The sequence below is a fragment of the Nanorana parkeri genome, unplaced genomic scaffold (assembly GCF_000935625.1).
Source record: "Nanorana parkeri isolate BGI_ZX_2015 unplaced genomic scaffold, ASM93562v1 scaffold201, whole genome shotgun sequence".
Classification (NCBI taxonomy): Eukaryota; Metazoa; Chordata; class Amphibia; order Anura; family Dicroglossidae; genus Nanorana; species Nanorana parkeri.
Window position 1 is genome coordinate 641388 of NW_017306469.1, and position 12835 is coordinate 654222.

The 12835-nt window shown below is 40.9% G+C and overlaps 1 protein-coding gene across 1 annotated transcript in view; it reads left to right on the plus strand.

The window, feature by feature from the left end:
• The first annotated feature begins 10871 nt into the window (after positions 1–10871).
• The window catches only part of SERPINC1 (serpin family C member 1), a 13385-nt gene continuing 11421 nt past the window's right edge, over positions 10872–12835 (plus strand). Inside the window, exons 1-2 of the mRNA XM_018555559.1 lie at positions 10872–11243; positions 12436–12651. Of these exons, the coding sequence (XP_018411061.1) occupies positions 10872–11243; positions 12436–12651 (588 nt within the window). The remainder of the gene's footprint in view (positions 11244–12435; positions 12652–12835) is intronic.

Below are 12835 nucleotides of genomic sequence, written 5' to 3' on the forward strand. Positions count from 1 at the left end.
TTTTGTGTATTTTTGTAGATTTGTTGCTGCAGTGTATTGTACCACTTTTTAAAACAAGCATTGGAAAATAGGTGGCCTCTATACCCACCTGGCATATCACTTGTTTAACAAGGCTAAACAAAGCCTTGCTGTGAGCAAAGTACTAGCTAACATTTTCCAGCCCCAGCCATCAAAGCATCCAACACCTACAAGTGCTTTGCCATCATTTTCATCCCACTAATGTCAAAAGGTTGAGTGATTTGCATAAAAAAACTGACTCCTAGTATGGCATGTTGAATCCAAAAGTGCTCTTAATCTTGACTCATCACCATACTGCTGATCCTGGCTTAGGATTTTTGTTTTTTTGTTTTTCCAGGCCTTGGCCATGTTTTGAAACATGACCGCGCAACATTTAACCCCGCAGCAGTGTTTGATGTGAGCCCAACACCAACTGTGCAGAGCTATTGTTAAAAATAGTTCTAATATGACTGATCATATAGAGCAGGGGTAGGCAAACTCTGGCCCTCCAGCTGTGGTAAAACTACAAATCTCATTAGGCATTGCAAGACTCTGACAGCCATAGACTTGACTTCCAAATGAATTTGTAGTTTCACCACAGCTTGAGAGCCGGAGTTTGCCTACCCCTGACATAGAGAATCATTGTATATAAACTTTTGTCCCAAACCATGTAGATGACGGGGGTAGTTGGTGGTAACAGACTCACGTTTTACTTTAGAACATACAAGGTTCCCTTCTGGAAGGGTTGTTGGATGCAATAAAAAATAAAGACCAACTTGGGTTTAAAGCGAGTCATACATACTTTATGAAAATCCATGGACCCATCACACTCCTGACCGCTTGTTCCACACAAATCAGGATGGGTGCTGCGGTGGTCAACGAATGGCAACCGTTATATGCATAAGTAGAAACAGGGACACCGGCACTCCAAATGTTCGAATGCGTCTATTTGTTGACGTAGATGCATCATATCACACTGGTGCAACGTTTCGGGGTCTCGCATGTTTTTGCCTGAGGAAGGGGATCCTGCGAGACCCCAAAACGTTGCACCAGTGTGATATGATGCATCCACGTCATTAAATAGACGCATTGGAACTGCATTTGGAGTTCCGGTGTCCCTGTTTCTACCTATAAATACTTAATCGTCCCCCTAAAATACATTGCAAAGGATAGTCCCAAATAATATTAGGTATGTATTTTCAATTAAAAGTAGAATGAAAATTCCCCACCTTGGCAGCCCAGATCTGGAGTTTATAGGGATGTTCTGTAGTACTGGAGGTTTTTATTTGTTACCTGTTCTCTCTGTGCCTTCAGGACTTTGTGTCGCACCTAAAATAGACTTTTGGGTTTAAAATGTTTGCAGAATCCGTGAGGCCGATTTTGGTTTGTTCTTCAGTCATTAACATCGCTTCTCTCTACAAACCTCTCTGAAGCACCATTGGTATGAAAGCAAGAAGCACTCGGCACTTGACAGGTTGCAGGCTGTACCCTAATCGATCCGCATTCTGCTCTTTCAGCTGGATTCAGTTTATGATTATTATTATTAATAATTTCTTTATTCTTTTGGCTCATACCAGTCTCTCAGAGACATTCTGCAGCTATTAATCACCTTTTTGGGTGGAGTTAAATTGTTTTTGTTTTTTTGTTTTGTTTTTGTTTTTTTTCTTTTTTTTTAACTTTTTAACTTTTTGATGCATTTTGCTTGAAAAAAGAGCTTGTGATATTCACCAATCTTATTGATTGTTCTGTGACTGTGCCCTGCAGAGGTTTAATAAAACTATATTAAACAAAAAACGTGTCTGTGAATTGAATGTACCCTCCCCCGTCCGTTCCTCCACTCAGCGCTGGAGGATCGAGGAGGGGGGGCGGGGGAATCCCTGCTGGGAGCCGTGAGTCCGTGACTGACAGTCACCGCTCTCTACAGGGAGATGATCGTGAAGTGAGCAAGCGACAGTATGTGTTCGCTCACTTTCCGATCTATTGAGCCGACCTGTGACAGTTTTATTGTCACACGTCGGCCCGAACTATGAGGATGAGTGATTTTTACTCGCCTGATAGTTCTCTTTTAAAATAAATCTGTGACTTTGCCTATGAGGACAACAGGTTCACTTTGAGCAAATCTGAACACAAAAAAGTAATATTTGCAGCATGCTAGTCCTTAGATGTGTTGGTTGTATTTATTTTCTTTGTTCATTGGTTTTCCCCTTTATTTGCAGCTAGCGATCCTCCAAATAACACACTTCCTGTCTCTTTATGTCTACACATTTCACCATTGTATCCATGGAGGGAGCCATAGTTGCCACTTGATGAACCGGACAAAATTCTCACAGTGGATGCGCCTGTCAGCACCCTTCCGCTGGCATCCCTTGATCAACTGATCGGAGGAGGAGGTTGGAAAATTCTCTGCCGAACAGAGCTTGCAGCCAATCCGCTCTGTTCAGGTATTCTGACCGGCTGTTCAGCTCTGACAATCTCTGTTCAGGTATTCTGACCGGCTGTTCAGCTCTGACAATCTCTGTTCTTGTATTCTAACAGCGGCCGGTGGGGCCTGTCAGAATACAATGCAAAACATCAAGGGATTCCTCCATCCAAGTTCATAAGCTGTTGAAGGGAGGAATCTGTTATATTTTCTTTAGCCTGCAGGTTGAGCAGTGAAAATATAACCATGTGTACTCAGCTTTGTCATACATTTGGGCAGTGTATGCAGAAATTCATTGTGGTCCCATTTTCCTGTGTAGACTGACCTCACGGTACGTTTGCTGCTATACCATCCCAAACAGCAATGTAAGCTCTGCTTGCTAGACCACAAAACTCTGGCTATCTATGTATGCATATGGAGGGTAACAGATTGGGGTGGGTATAGCCATGCTGTTCCTTTCCATATGCATACATTGATTTCCTTCACAGCAATACAATGCTGCTGCCTTGACCGACAAGAACCTGCCCACAGGAGCAGAAATCATCTGGAGCTGCTGTGCATGGCAACCAATCAGCTTCTCTCTTTCATTTTCAAATCTTAACTGAAGAAATTAGCTTATTAGTTGCCCTGGGCAACTGCTCGACATTTTGTCTGCTCCAATTTGGATAAATTCCCCTCATTTTGTGTAGGGAAAGGGCTCTTGAGAGATGTAGTCCTGGGGGCATACCTGACATCAATAGGAACTGAGCTCCCTTGCTAATGCAGGAATTTCTACAAGACGGGTGAAGTCACAGGGGGTAATCAAAGCTGTTTCTTGCTAAAGGAACAATGAAAATGTACAAAATAATGCTGGGACATGCTCTTGAAGGGAATGGTGAGGTTTTGGGGGAAATTTGGGATTTGTATGGAATGACTTCTCTGTAATCTATTGTTTGAGTGTGAGTACTCGTAGCATGTTCTTATTTGTATGGTATTCTATATTAACAATATTTTGTAATTGTTATACAGAGAAAAGCTAACACTCCTTATGTTTTGGTATTTTTGTATATTTATAATGTATAATTTAACAACTCCTGGCAGATTTAAAAAAAACACCAGTTCATGTACGTATGTTAGGTTTTGGTCCATTGTGGTGCATCAGGTGACCTATTTTAATAAATGTGCTGCCTTAGCACAAGGTGTGAATGGGCCCTAAGTATATTCTTAAAATAAACTATATACCTGGATTTGACTTGGTATCAGCTACTTGCAATCCCCAGTACAGTGGAGCGCTCCCTGGGAGAGGCAGTAATAAAGGCCAATCATATGTGCTGTAGTGGTCAAGGAACATGCAAAGAGCTCATCGGATTACTTAAAGTGACTCTAAACTCAGGTGTTACACCTTAAAAATGCATTTAACCACTTCAAGACCAGGTGTTTAGACCCCCTTCCTGGCCAGGCCACCTTGTATGGTAACAGGCACGGCTGCCTGTTTTTAAATTTCGCCCACTCAGATCTAGAGAGCTCCGGGCCGGACGTTTTTTTTAAAACGGCCGGCCCGGAAGTGATTAAGCACCCTAACTATTACCATAAATGTATCTTATTTGTGCATCACTCGGCTGTAGATCCTCAAATCATCTCTGAATTAGTGCCGACACTGTCCTTCCTTCTAAGTTTAGTGTCACTTTAAGGCAGATTACGTAACATCATGCTTGTTTGGTCAAATTCACATTTTGCACCAACATGCATAGTACACAGTTTCCTCATCACCATAAACACTGTGCTGCTGGGTTGACCTCTCTATAGGTGTGTGTATATAAGATATATACATGCCCTTAAAATGTAAATGATTAGAATAGGGATTTATTTCTGCTGCTGATAGGCTGTTAGAAAGGGAGTCAATTTATTTCCCTCCACATGTAAGACCGTATTTCATGCAGGTTGGGTAATCACTACCTGGTTGGTGTCTGTGTCATAAGTCTCAATACCAGTATTTGTATCCTACGGAGAAACTATATAACAGGGTGTCCAGGCAAGCTAACATTGGTTATTAAAATACAGGTGAACCTTAAGAAGAAGGTCAATAATAACATCAACATATTTCTTCCAGCACAGGTTTCAATATAACGTGGTCATACCAATAACACAGAGCTAGGTGAGGGCAGAAATAATGGGGCTTAGGCTGGCATCAGCTGTTCAGAAAGCTTTATCCCCATGCAAATGTACTATGATTCTCAGGACAGTCCATTGAAGTAGAATAGTCTGTGATTTTAGGTTCTCCTGTTTACCAGTTTACATCTGTTACTGAGTAACTAAGCTTTGCTGTTCTGCTGTTTACACTGTCAGTGTCCGATGGGACGTGATAATCGTGTGTAGACACACTTTTAGCCATGTTTTTGTTACCACACTACAAATGTATCAGCATAGGGGCTCCACATTCTATATAATCCTCAGTGGCTGGGTTTAAAATTATTAATCACTTATAAGAGTTAACTGAAAGTTGTGATGCTCGGGATTTAGCCACTGTTCAATAATTGGATAGAGTAATTGAACCCCAGGCTAGTCTGGAATATATCATTTGTTTTTATATTCAAAATATGTTTAGATTTATTCATGATTGCTGGTTGTTTAATCATCATTTATTGATTTACTATTTCATGTTTGTGGAATTGTTTGCAGGCTTTATTTATGCATATGCTGTAACAGTGCAGTGCTTTATAGTTTTATATACTGTGTGTATACTGTATATGTGTGTATGATGTGTATCAGTATTGCTTCTGACCTGAAGAAGAGAGGTTCACTCTCGAAAGCTTAAATTACATTTTTAAATAATGATCACTGAAACATAATGTTAGTACCTTTTTATAAAACGGAAATGTACCCTTTTGATGAGTTATACACTACCTTAGTCTTCTAGGTAAGAACACATTTTGTTTATAATAATGTTAATGAACATCTAGCTGTATTTTCCTGTGCTCATTATGAATAAAACACACAGCCGTAACTACGGTATGTTGCAATATTCCCACCTTGTTTTTTTCATGGACCAAAAGGTGGCGGCCATAGGTCTAGTGGACATTTCTGTGGCGGCTACTCAACATGTAAGCACCTTCTTTCTCAGCTTGGGGTGGCATGACTGGACATCTTCACCTTGGTACCAGAGGACCTTCTCAGCGCTGGGAATGATTATGATTTGGGTTTTTTGGCTTTATCCCCTCACCATTCACATAAAAGTGCATACTTTGGTGATCCTAACATGCATGTTTATGTAGAGAGCTTTGAAAAGACCTGTTTCGGCAGTTGCACCATACCTATTTGTTTGGCTGTCCTCCAATGTCTTTGATCAGCTTTAGTGATATGAGTACTGCAGACAGTGGTACACATTTTAGGAAGATGTTATTAAAGAACAGGTGCACGTTAAGAAGGAGAAGGTCATTAATAGCATCCAACATATTTCTTCTAGCATAGGGAAGATCCAAAGGTGCATGTTTATGAAGGGAGCTTTGAAGTGACCTCTTTCAGCAGTTGGAACATACCTGTACTTACGACTGTCCTCCAATGTCATTGACCAACTTTAGTCATTTGAGTATTGCAGAATGTGATAGACAGCGGGACATGTTTTAGGGAGATATTTGTGCCTTGATTAGTGTGTTATCTACTAGTAACCTGATAGTTAAAATGAAGACCCACCTATTGCAAACAAAGCAACTCTTTGATTACGATTTCAACTGCCTGGTCATCCACCTTTCACCCTGTGTCCTTGTTCATCTTGATCCTGTGGAGTGGGACGTTCAGTACTGCCTGTTTTTTCTCCTGCTGTACAAAGAGAAGCATTGAAGAGCAGAGCTATACGCAGGTAAGCAGATGATATTTTAAAAAGAATACCATAGCTTTACTGTTGCGGCTATAGAGGGAAATGTTCATCCAGAACAATAGCATTCCTTAAAGTGACACTAAACTCAGGAGTTAAATCTTAAAAATATATTCAAGCACCTTAACTGTACAAAAATGTATCCTATTTGTGTATCACTCGGCTATAGATCTTCAAATCATCTCTCAATCCATGCTGACATTGTCCTTCCTTCTGGAGGGTGGTTACTTTTGTTCCCCATGATCCCTGTGTGTGTTGTAAAGTAGTCTCCGCTCCAAGCTCACTCCTGTGATGGACTACAATCTCACGTTTAGTTTACTAATTTGTATTGAGATTGTAGTCCATCACGGGAGTGAGCTTGGAGTGGTGACTACTTTACAACGCACACAGGGACCATGGGGAATAACAGTTGCCACCCTCCAGAAGGAAGGACAGTACCAGCTCCAATTCGGAGATGATTTGTGGATCTACAGCCGAGTGATACACAAATAAGATACATTGCTGTTAATAGTTAAATTTACTTGAATGCATTTTTAAGATTTAACTCCTGAGTTTAGTGTCACTTTAAACTCAGTTCACAAAACTCTCACGCAACAGGGTGAGGCATCCTTTAACAAAAAAAATAATAATTTTTGATGAATTCAATGAGATTATAAATTGCAGTCATGTGACTGTAAGATTGTATCCTTGTGTTAAATTGAGTTTCACATAATATAGGCACAATTCAAAAAGCTAATGTAGTAAGATAGGGCTGCCTGATTTAAACAAAAATAAATGACGATTATTTTTAGATGAGTCCAATGTGATTTAGTCACATGGCTATAATCTACTTATTCTTGTGTTCAAGCTTTGTGACTAGAGCCTTACGTCTGTTCGACCATCATGCCTTTTCAGCATAGACCTACAGTGATCTATGAAACTCTTTTGATATTTCTTGACCTTTCCTAAAGTAAAAAATATGGGGCTGCCATTGGTGGGCATCTCTTGAAAATGCCAGTTGCCCTGGCTTTTATGCTGACTCACTGGCTTCAATGCTTCGTGTTAATGGCAGTGGGTCATTATATTAGACCCAGAAACCAGAGTGCGGTTACTGGGAAAGGTAAGACAAGTCAGAAGTTCTTATCTGTATACTAGTTCTAGGTTGTTATTCAGAATATTGAAGGAAGAGAGTTACCATGAAAACCAGGCAGCTATACCAGCAATGGCAGCGACTATGCTCTCTTGGATTCATGCTTGCATGCAGTATTGCCCATTGTCACGGACAAATACCGGCTTCTCTTAGTCATCAATAAAGTAAAGCTATGGGCAAAATATTGAAATAACATTGAATGTAGTCTCACTAGCATTAAAAAAATATCAGTTTTTGATTTCCTGAGTCCCCTTTGTAACATAGTTTTTACCTGTTGAAACTGCCAGTAGAGTTGTTATTTTTTACTTCTTGCAATGGTGACAACGTTGTTGATTGTGCAGTGAAATCACACAGCAGCATTGCCGCCCTGTGAATAGGACAGATGGACATGTAGTTTTAAAAACACCTTAAATTCAATTTCTTTTTGGGAAAAAAAAGGTTCAAATGTATAAGCTCCCTCACTGGTGTTATACGGTGTGTACCAACCCCTGTAACTGATGTTTTTGCTGGTCAGCTCGATCTAATAAAGAAAGTCTAATGGATCTACGTGGCAGGATCAATAGATAATAAAACTGTTGGGGGGGGCGTTAATCCTAGTGACATATTGCATCATATGTCTTCTTTGCCCATAGTTCCACTTTAATGGTTTCTTTATGGAAAACATCTGGTAAGTTATATAAAAGAGACCTGCCATAAGAGAAACATGGTGGGTGGAAAATGTAACTTGTCAGTAGGTATCCAGTTTCATATTAATGAGACATCGGTTTCCACTGCATTGCAACGCAAGAAAGCATTCATGCTGCACTTTGGTAACGCACATATTTTCCCACAATGCACTGTTGTAAATAGGCAAAAAAACGTAGGGGCCCATAGCTGACCTTTCCTGATGAAGATGTTACGCTCCCTTAGTATTTTAAAGCGTAGTTCCACTATGGCAGTCAAATTTGAGAAAACACCTCATATGTTTGTTTTGTGTTCCCATTAACACCTAAAAAAGTCTTACCTTTTAGAGGTGTCTGTGTAGCAGGCCCTCTGGAGCTTCTCTGCGAGTGTTTGGCCCAAAATTGTTCTGTAAAATATTGCAGTATGGCAGCTTCCTTATGTTTTGCTCTGTACTGGTTTTAATGAACACATTCTCTCACAGTAATTTTTACAGTACAGTAAGGCGTTGTAACCGGTTCATGCCACAATTTCTAAGGTCAGTCCTATTTGGGAAAGGTCTTTTCTACAATGACCTTACCTCTAACATTAACAATCTTTCCTGCTCGACAGATTGGTCACAATATACAAGAAAGTCTACTGAGCAATTTATTGGCAGGTACCAGAAACATGTATTCTGCACGACTGTTCATTTAACTTAAAGGAGAACTATGGGGTCAAGGCTTTTCCCCATATATCTCCCATTGGTCACGGGAGAACACAAACTAGCGTTCTCCCGTGACCCAAATCTCAGTATACCGCGAGTTACAGCTTGCAGTATACTGAGACCGCTGCAGCCGGGACAGATTCTGACATTACTGTCGAGATCCACCCAGCTGCAGGATTGACAGCTGGCTTTACCTATCCAGAGGCAGAGCCAGCTGTGCCCTCCCCCGTCCGTTCCGCCAGTCAGCGCTGGAGGATCGGACAGGGGAGAGGGGAATCCCTGCAGGGAGCCGTGAGTGACAGTCAAGGCTCTCTGCAGGGATAGGTCGAGAAGTGAGCGAGCGCCGGTATGTGTTCGCTCACTTCCTGATCTACTGAACCGACCTGTGACAGTTTCATTGTCACAGGTCGGCTCAGATTATGAGGCTGAGTGAAAATCACTCGCCTCATAATTTTCCTTTTTAAAGTGCGACTCCATTTTATGATGAAAAAATAATCTTTCCTGGTCCCAACGAAGACAGTCAGTGGTTCAAAATAACTGCCAGACGTCTAGCATTTGTAAGAAGGAGGTCAGAAATGGCAGCCTCTGTATTATTTGTATGTGGAGGTTTACTTTGTAGAACATACGTATTTGTCAGGAATGAAACGCTCATGTATGCGCAGGTAAACATATGTGAATATTTCTTCAATACATTTCCATTGCAGAAGGACGACACTTCGGTGGTTGCATGGAATTATGTATAAAAGAATATTTTGGAGTGTCTAATGGTTTTCTCTGCTAATAGTGTGTATTAATTAAACATGATTGTGCTAATGTCAAACGTACGCTTCTGTTACTGGAAATGTATTCAGCACAAGGATTTTATTATTTTATGGGGGAAAACCACACCTGAAAAAAGAAGAGTTTTGTAGATCGCATAATGGCCGCAAAAAATCCACTTCCTTGATTATGGTTCTGGTGACAGATATGTTTACTAAAAAAAGCACAATGGGGGGAATTTATCACAACTGGCGAGAGACAAAATCTGGAGCAGTTGCCCATGGCAACCAATCAGCTTCTCTCTTCAGTCTGTCCAGTTAAGACTTGAAAATGAAAGAGAGATGCTGATTGGTTGCTATGGGCAACTGCTCCAGATTTTGTCTACACCAGTTTTGATGAATTCCCCTCACTGTTTCTTACATGAACATAGGACTTATTCCAAATCACATGTTAAAACCCCTTCTAACCCCCCTGCTAAAAACCCATCTCTTACATGTATAGTTAGACTAATGTTTATGAACGATATATTGAGATCTATTCAAGAAATTGCTGAGCTTCTATTCCTGCTCGTGAGCGGCTCCCCAGTGATACTGGGGCTCTAAGAAGATCTGAGGCCAAGGATATGGTAAGCACTTTTCAGAGGTCATCATCTGTACTGTGCATTGATGTTGAAACAATGAGTAAGGACGTTTCTGGGCCGAACTCTAAGGCTGCTCCTCAATAGGTGGTGATCACATCCGCAATCATGCCAGCTATGGCTGTCCACTCCAACTATGGCTGGCCATCCACCACTGGCTGTCAGGAGACTTCCCTTTATCAGGCACACAATGACTACCTGACATAGAGGTGAATGGAGACCAACTGATAATGGCTGTCAAAGAAAACACTAGATTACTGATGTGGAAGCCACAGACCTTCTCATGCATTAGGAACTACCTTTAGAATATAGATGAATCCTCTTTTCATAGCTAACCCTTTGGGTTTCATACTTTGAAAGGTTTGTATCCCACCTCATTTGTACCTGTAATAAGTATGTGATAGAACAAAAGAACACAGAAGAGTGATTTCATCTAACCATCTCATCTGGAAGAGAACTTAATGGGCTACTTGGTATGCTGTTGCTCTTTTAAGTTTCTATGTAACTTGGTTATAGTTGCTGTTCTTTTACACATAGTTACTAGAAAGCTGAACAAGTGGTGTAGATTCTGTTGTTAAAATGTAATTCTATCATGAAAGTTCCACTTTAATATAAGTAAATGCTATTAGAGCTGTCCACCTTGCCACAATCTGCAGTGTAATATCAGGCAACCTTTTACTATCTTTTCCCTGACCAGTTTCTCTTTTCTTAGATATGTATTTGCTACCAATTGTACTGTTTTCTCTGGTGGGCTTGCCTGCCTCCCGCACCGAATATCTTGACATCTGTATTGCCAAACCCAAAGACATCCCTTTGAATCCTATGTGCATCTATCGGAAGGAAGTGTCAGAAGTAGAGGAGAAGCAGAAGGAAGACTCTCCTCCAGAGAAGATTCCTGAAGGTACCAATCCTCGAGTCTGGGAACTTTCCAAAGCAAACGCCAGGTTTGCCATAGACTTTTTCAAAGTCCTGGCTGACTCCAAGACCAACTCTGACAACCTTTTTATATCACCTCTTAGTATCTCCCAGGCTTTTACCATGGCCAAGCTTGGGTCATGTGACAACACATTAAAGGAGCTTATGCAGGTGAGTGGAAAAAGTGCTGCAGCTGAACATCTAAGTAAAAAGTATGTTGAGAAGTTTCCTTAACAAACCTTGAATAAAGTTGATGGACTCAGTTTAAGCAAGAAATGTACTGCGGCACTATGCCTCTGCTCATATAGGGCACTGCAGCACTATGCCTCTGCTCATATAGGGTAGCACTATGCCTCTGCTCATATAGGGTACTGCAGCACTATGCCTCTGCTCATACAGCGTATCACTATGCCTCTGCTCATATAGGGTACTGCAGCACTATGCCTCTGCTCATACAGCGTATCACTATGCCTCTGCTCATATAGGGTACTGCAGCACTATGCCTCTGCTCATATAGGGTACTGCAGCACTATGTCTCTGCTCATATAGGGTATTGCAGGCCTTTGTCTCTGCTCATATAGGGTACTGCAGCACTATGTCTCTGCTCATATAGGGTACTGCAGCACTATGCCTCTGCTCATATAGGGTACTGCAGCACTATGTCTCTGCTCATATAGGGTATTGCAGGCCTTTGTCTCTGCTCATATAGGGTACTGCAGCACTATGTCTCTGCTCATATAGGGTACAGCAGCACTATGTCTCTGCTTAGATAGGGAATTTTGTAGCCAGGTAGTGTGATGCAAGTGTGATGTTATGTCAAAAATCTTCAAGTATAAGGAAGATGTGGGGCACTGCATCTGTAGTGCAGTTGGTTTTCCCAGTCAGATCTCAGTGTAGAGGGAATGGAACTCCCAGGAGAGGTGGCCGAAGGTTGGCTCTTAACTCAAGTAAGGACTAGATGTGCAAAAAGAAAACGATCAGAACTAGAACATGGAATGTAGAAAGTCTAGATTTAATTTTAATTCACAATCTTTTATCATAAAAATATGTGTTTTGGGGTTTAAAACGGCCCCCCTTCTTCAGGGCTTCAAGTCCCATTAGATTAAACATGTTTATACTGTATATAGATAATTCCTATATGTTAGTGTTTCTTATCCTAATTCTCTAACATATTTTACATTCAGTATTCTATACCATTGTTACAGATATGTATAGGTAGTAATGTTGTGGTTTGGCCTGTGTTTTGTTTTATCAAGTAATTCCATGGAAAAGTGTTGTCAATAAATATTTCATATACAAAATGATTGGTCTATCCACATGGCCTATTTAGCATGCGCACATTGATATCTTCTCTCTGTTGAAGGTCTTCCACTTTGACCAAGTTTCTACCAAGTCTTCTGATCAAATCCACTTCTTCTTTGCAAAATTGAATTGTCGATTATATAGGAAAGCCAACAAATCATCAGAACTGATCTCAGCTAACCGTCTCTTTGGGGAAAAGTCACTGACGTTCAATGAAACGTATCAAGAGATTAGTGAGGCGGTGTATGGAGCCAAGCTGTGGCCTCTAAACTTTAAGGTGAGTTTGTATCTATCTCTGGAAACGTGCTAAATATTTTGTGCTGCGGGCTGCCTCCTAATCCCACAAATTGCTGGACATACCTACACCACCACACCACCATCACACCACCAAAAGTACACTATTTACAGGGATACTTTCCTATAAAAGCCATGTTTAGTTGAATCTAGTATATGCAGAATAA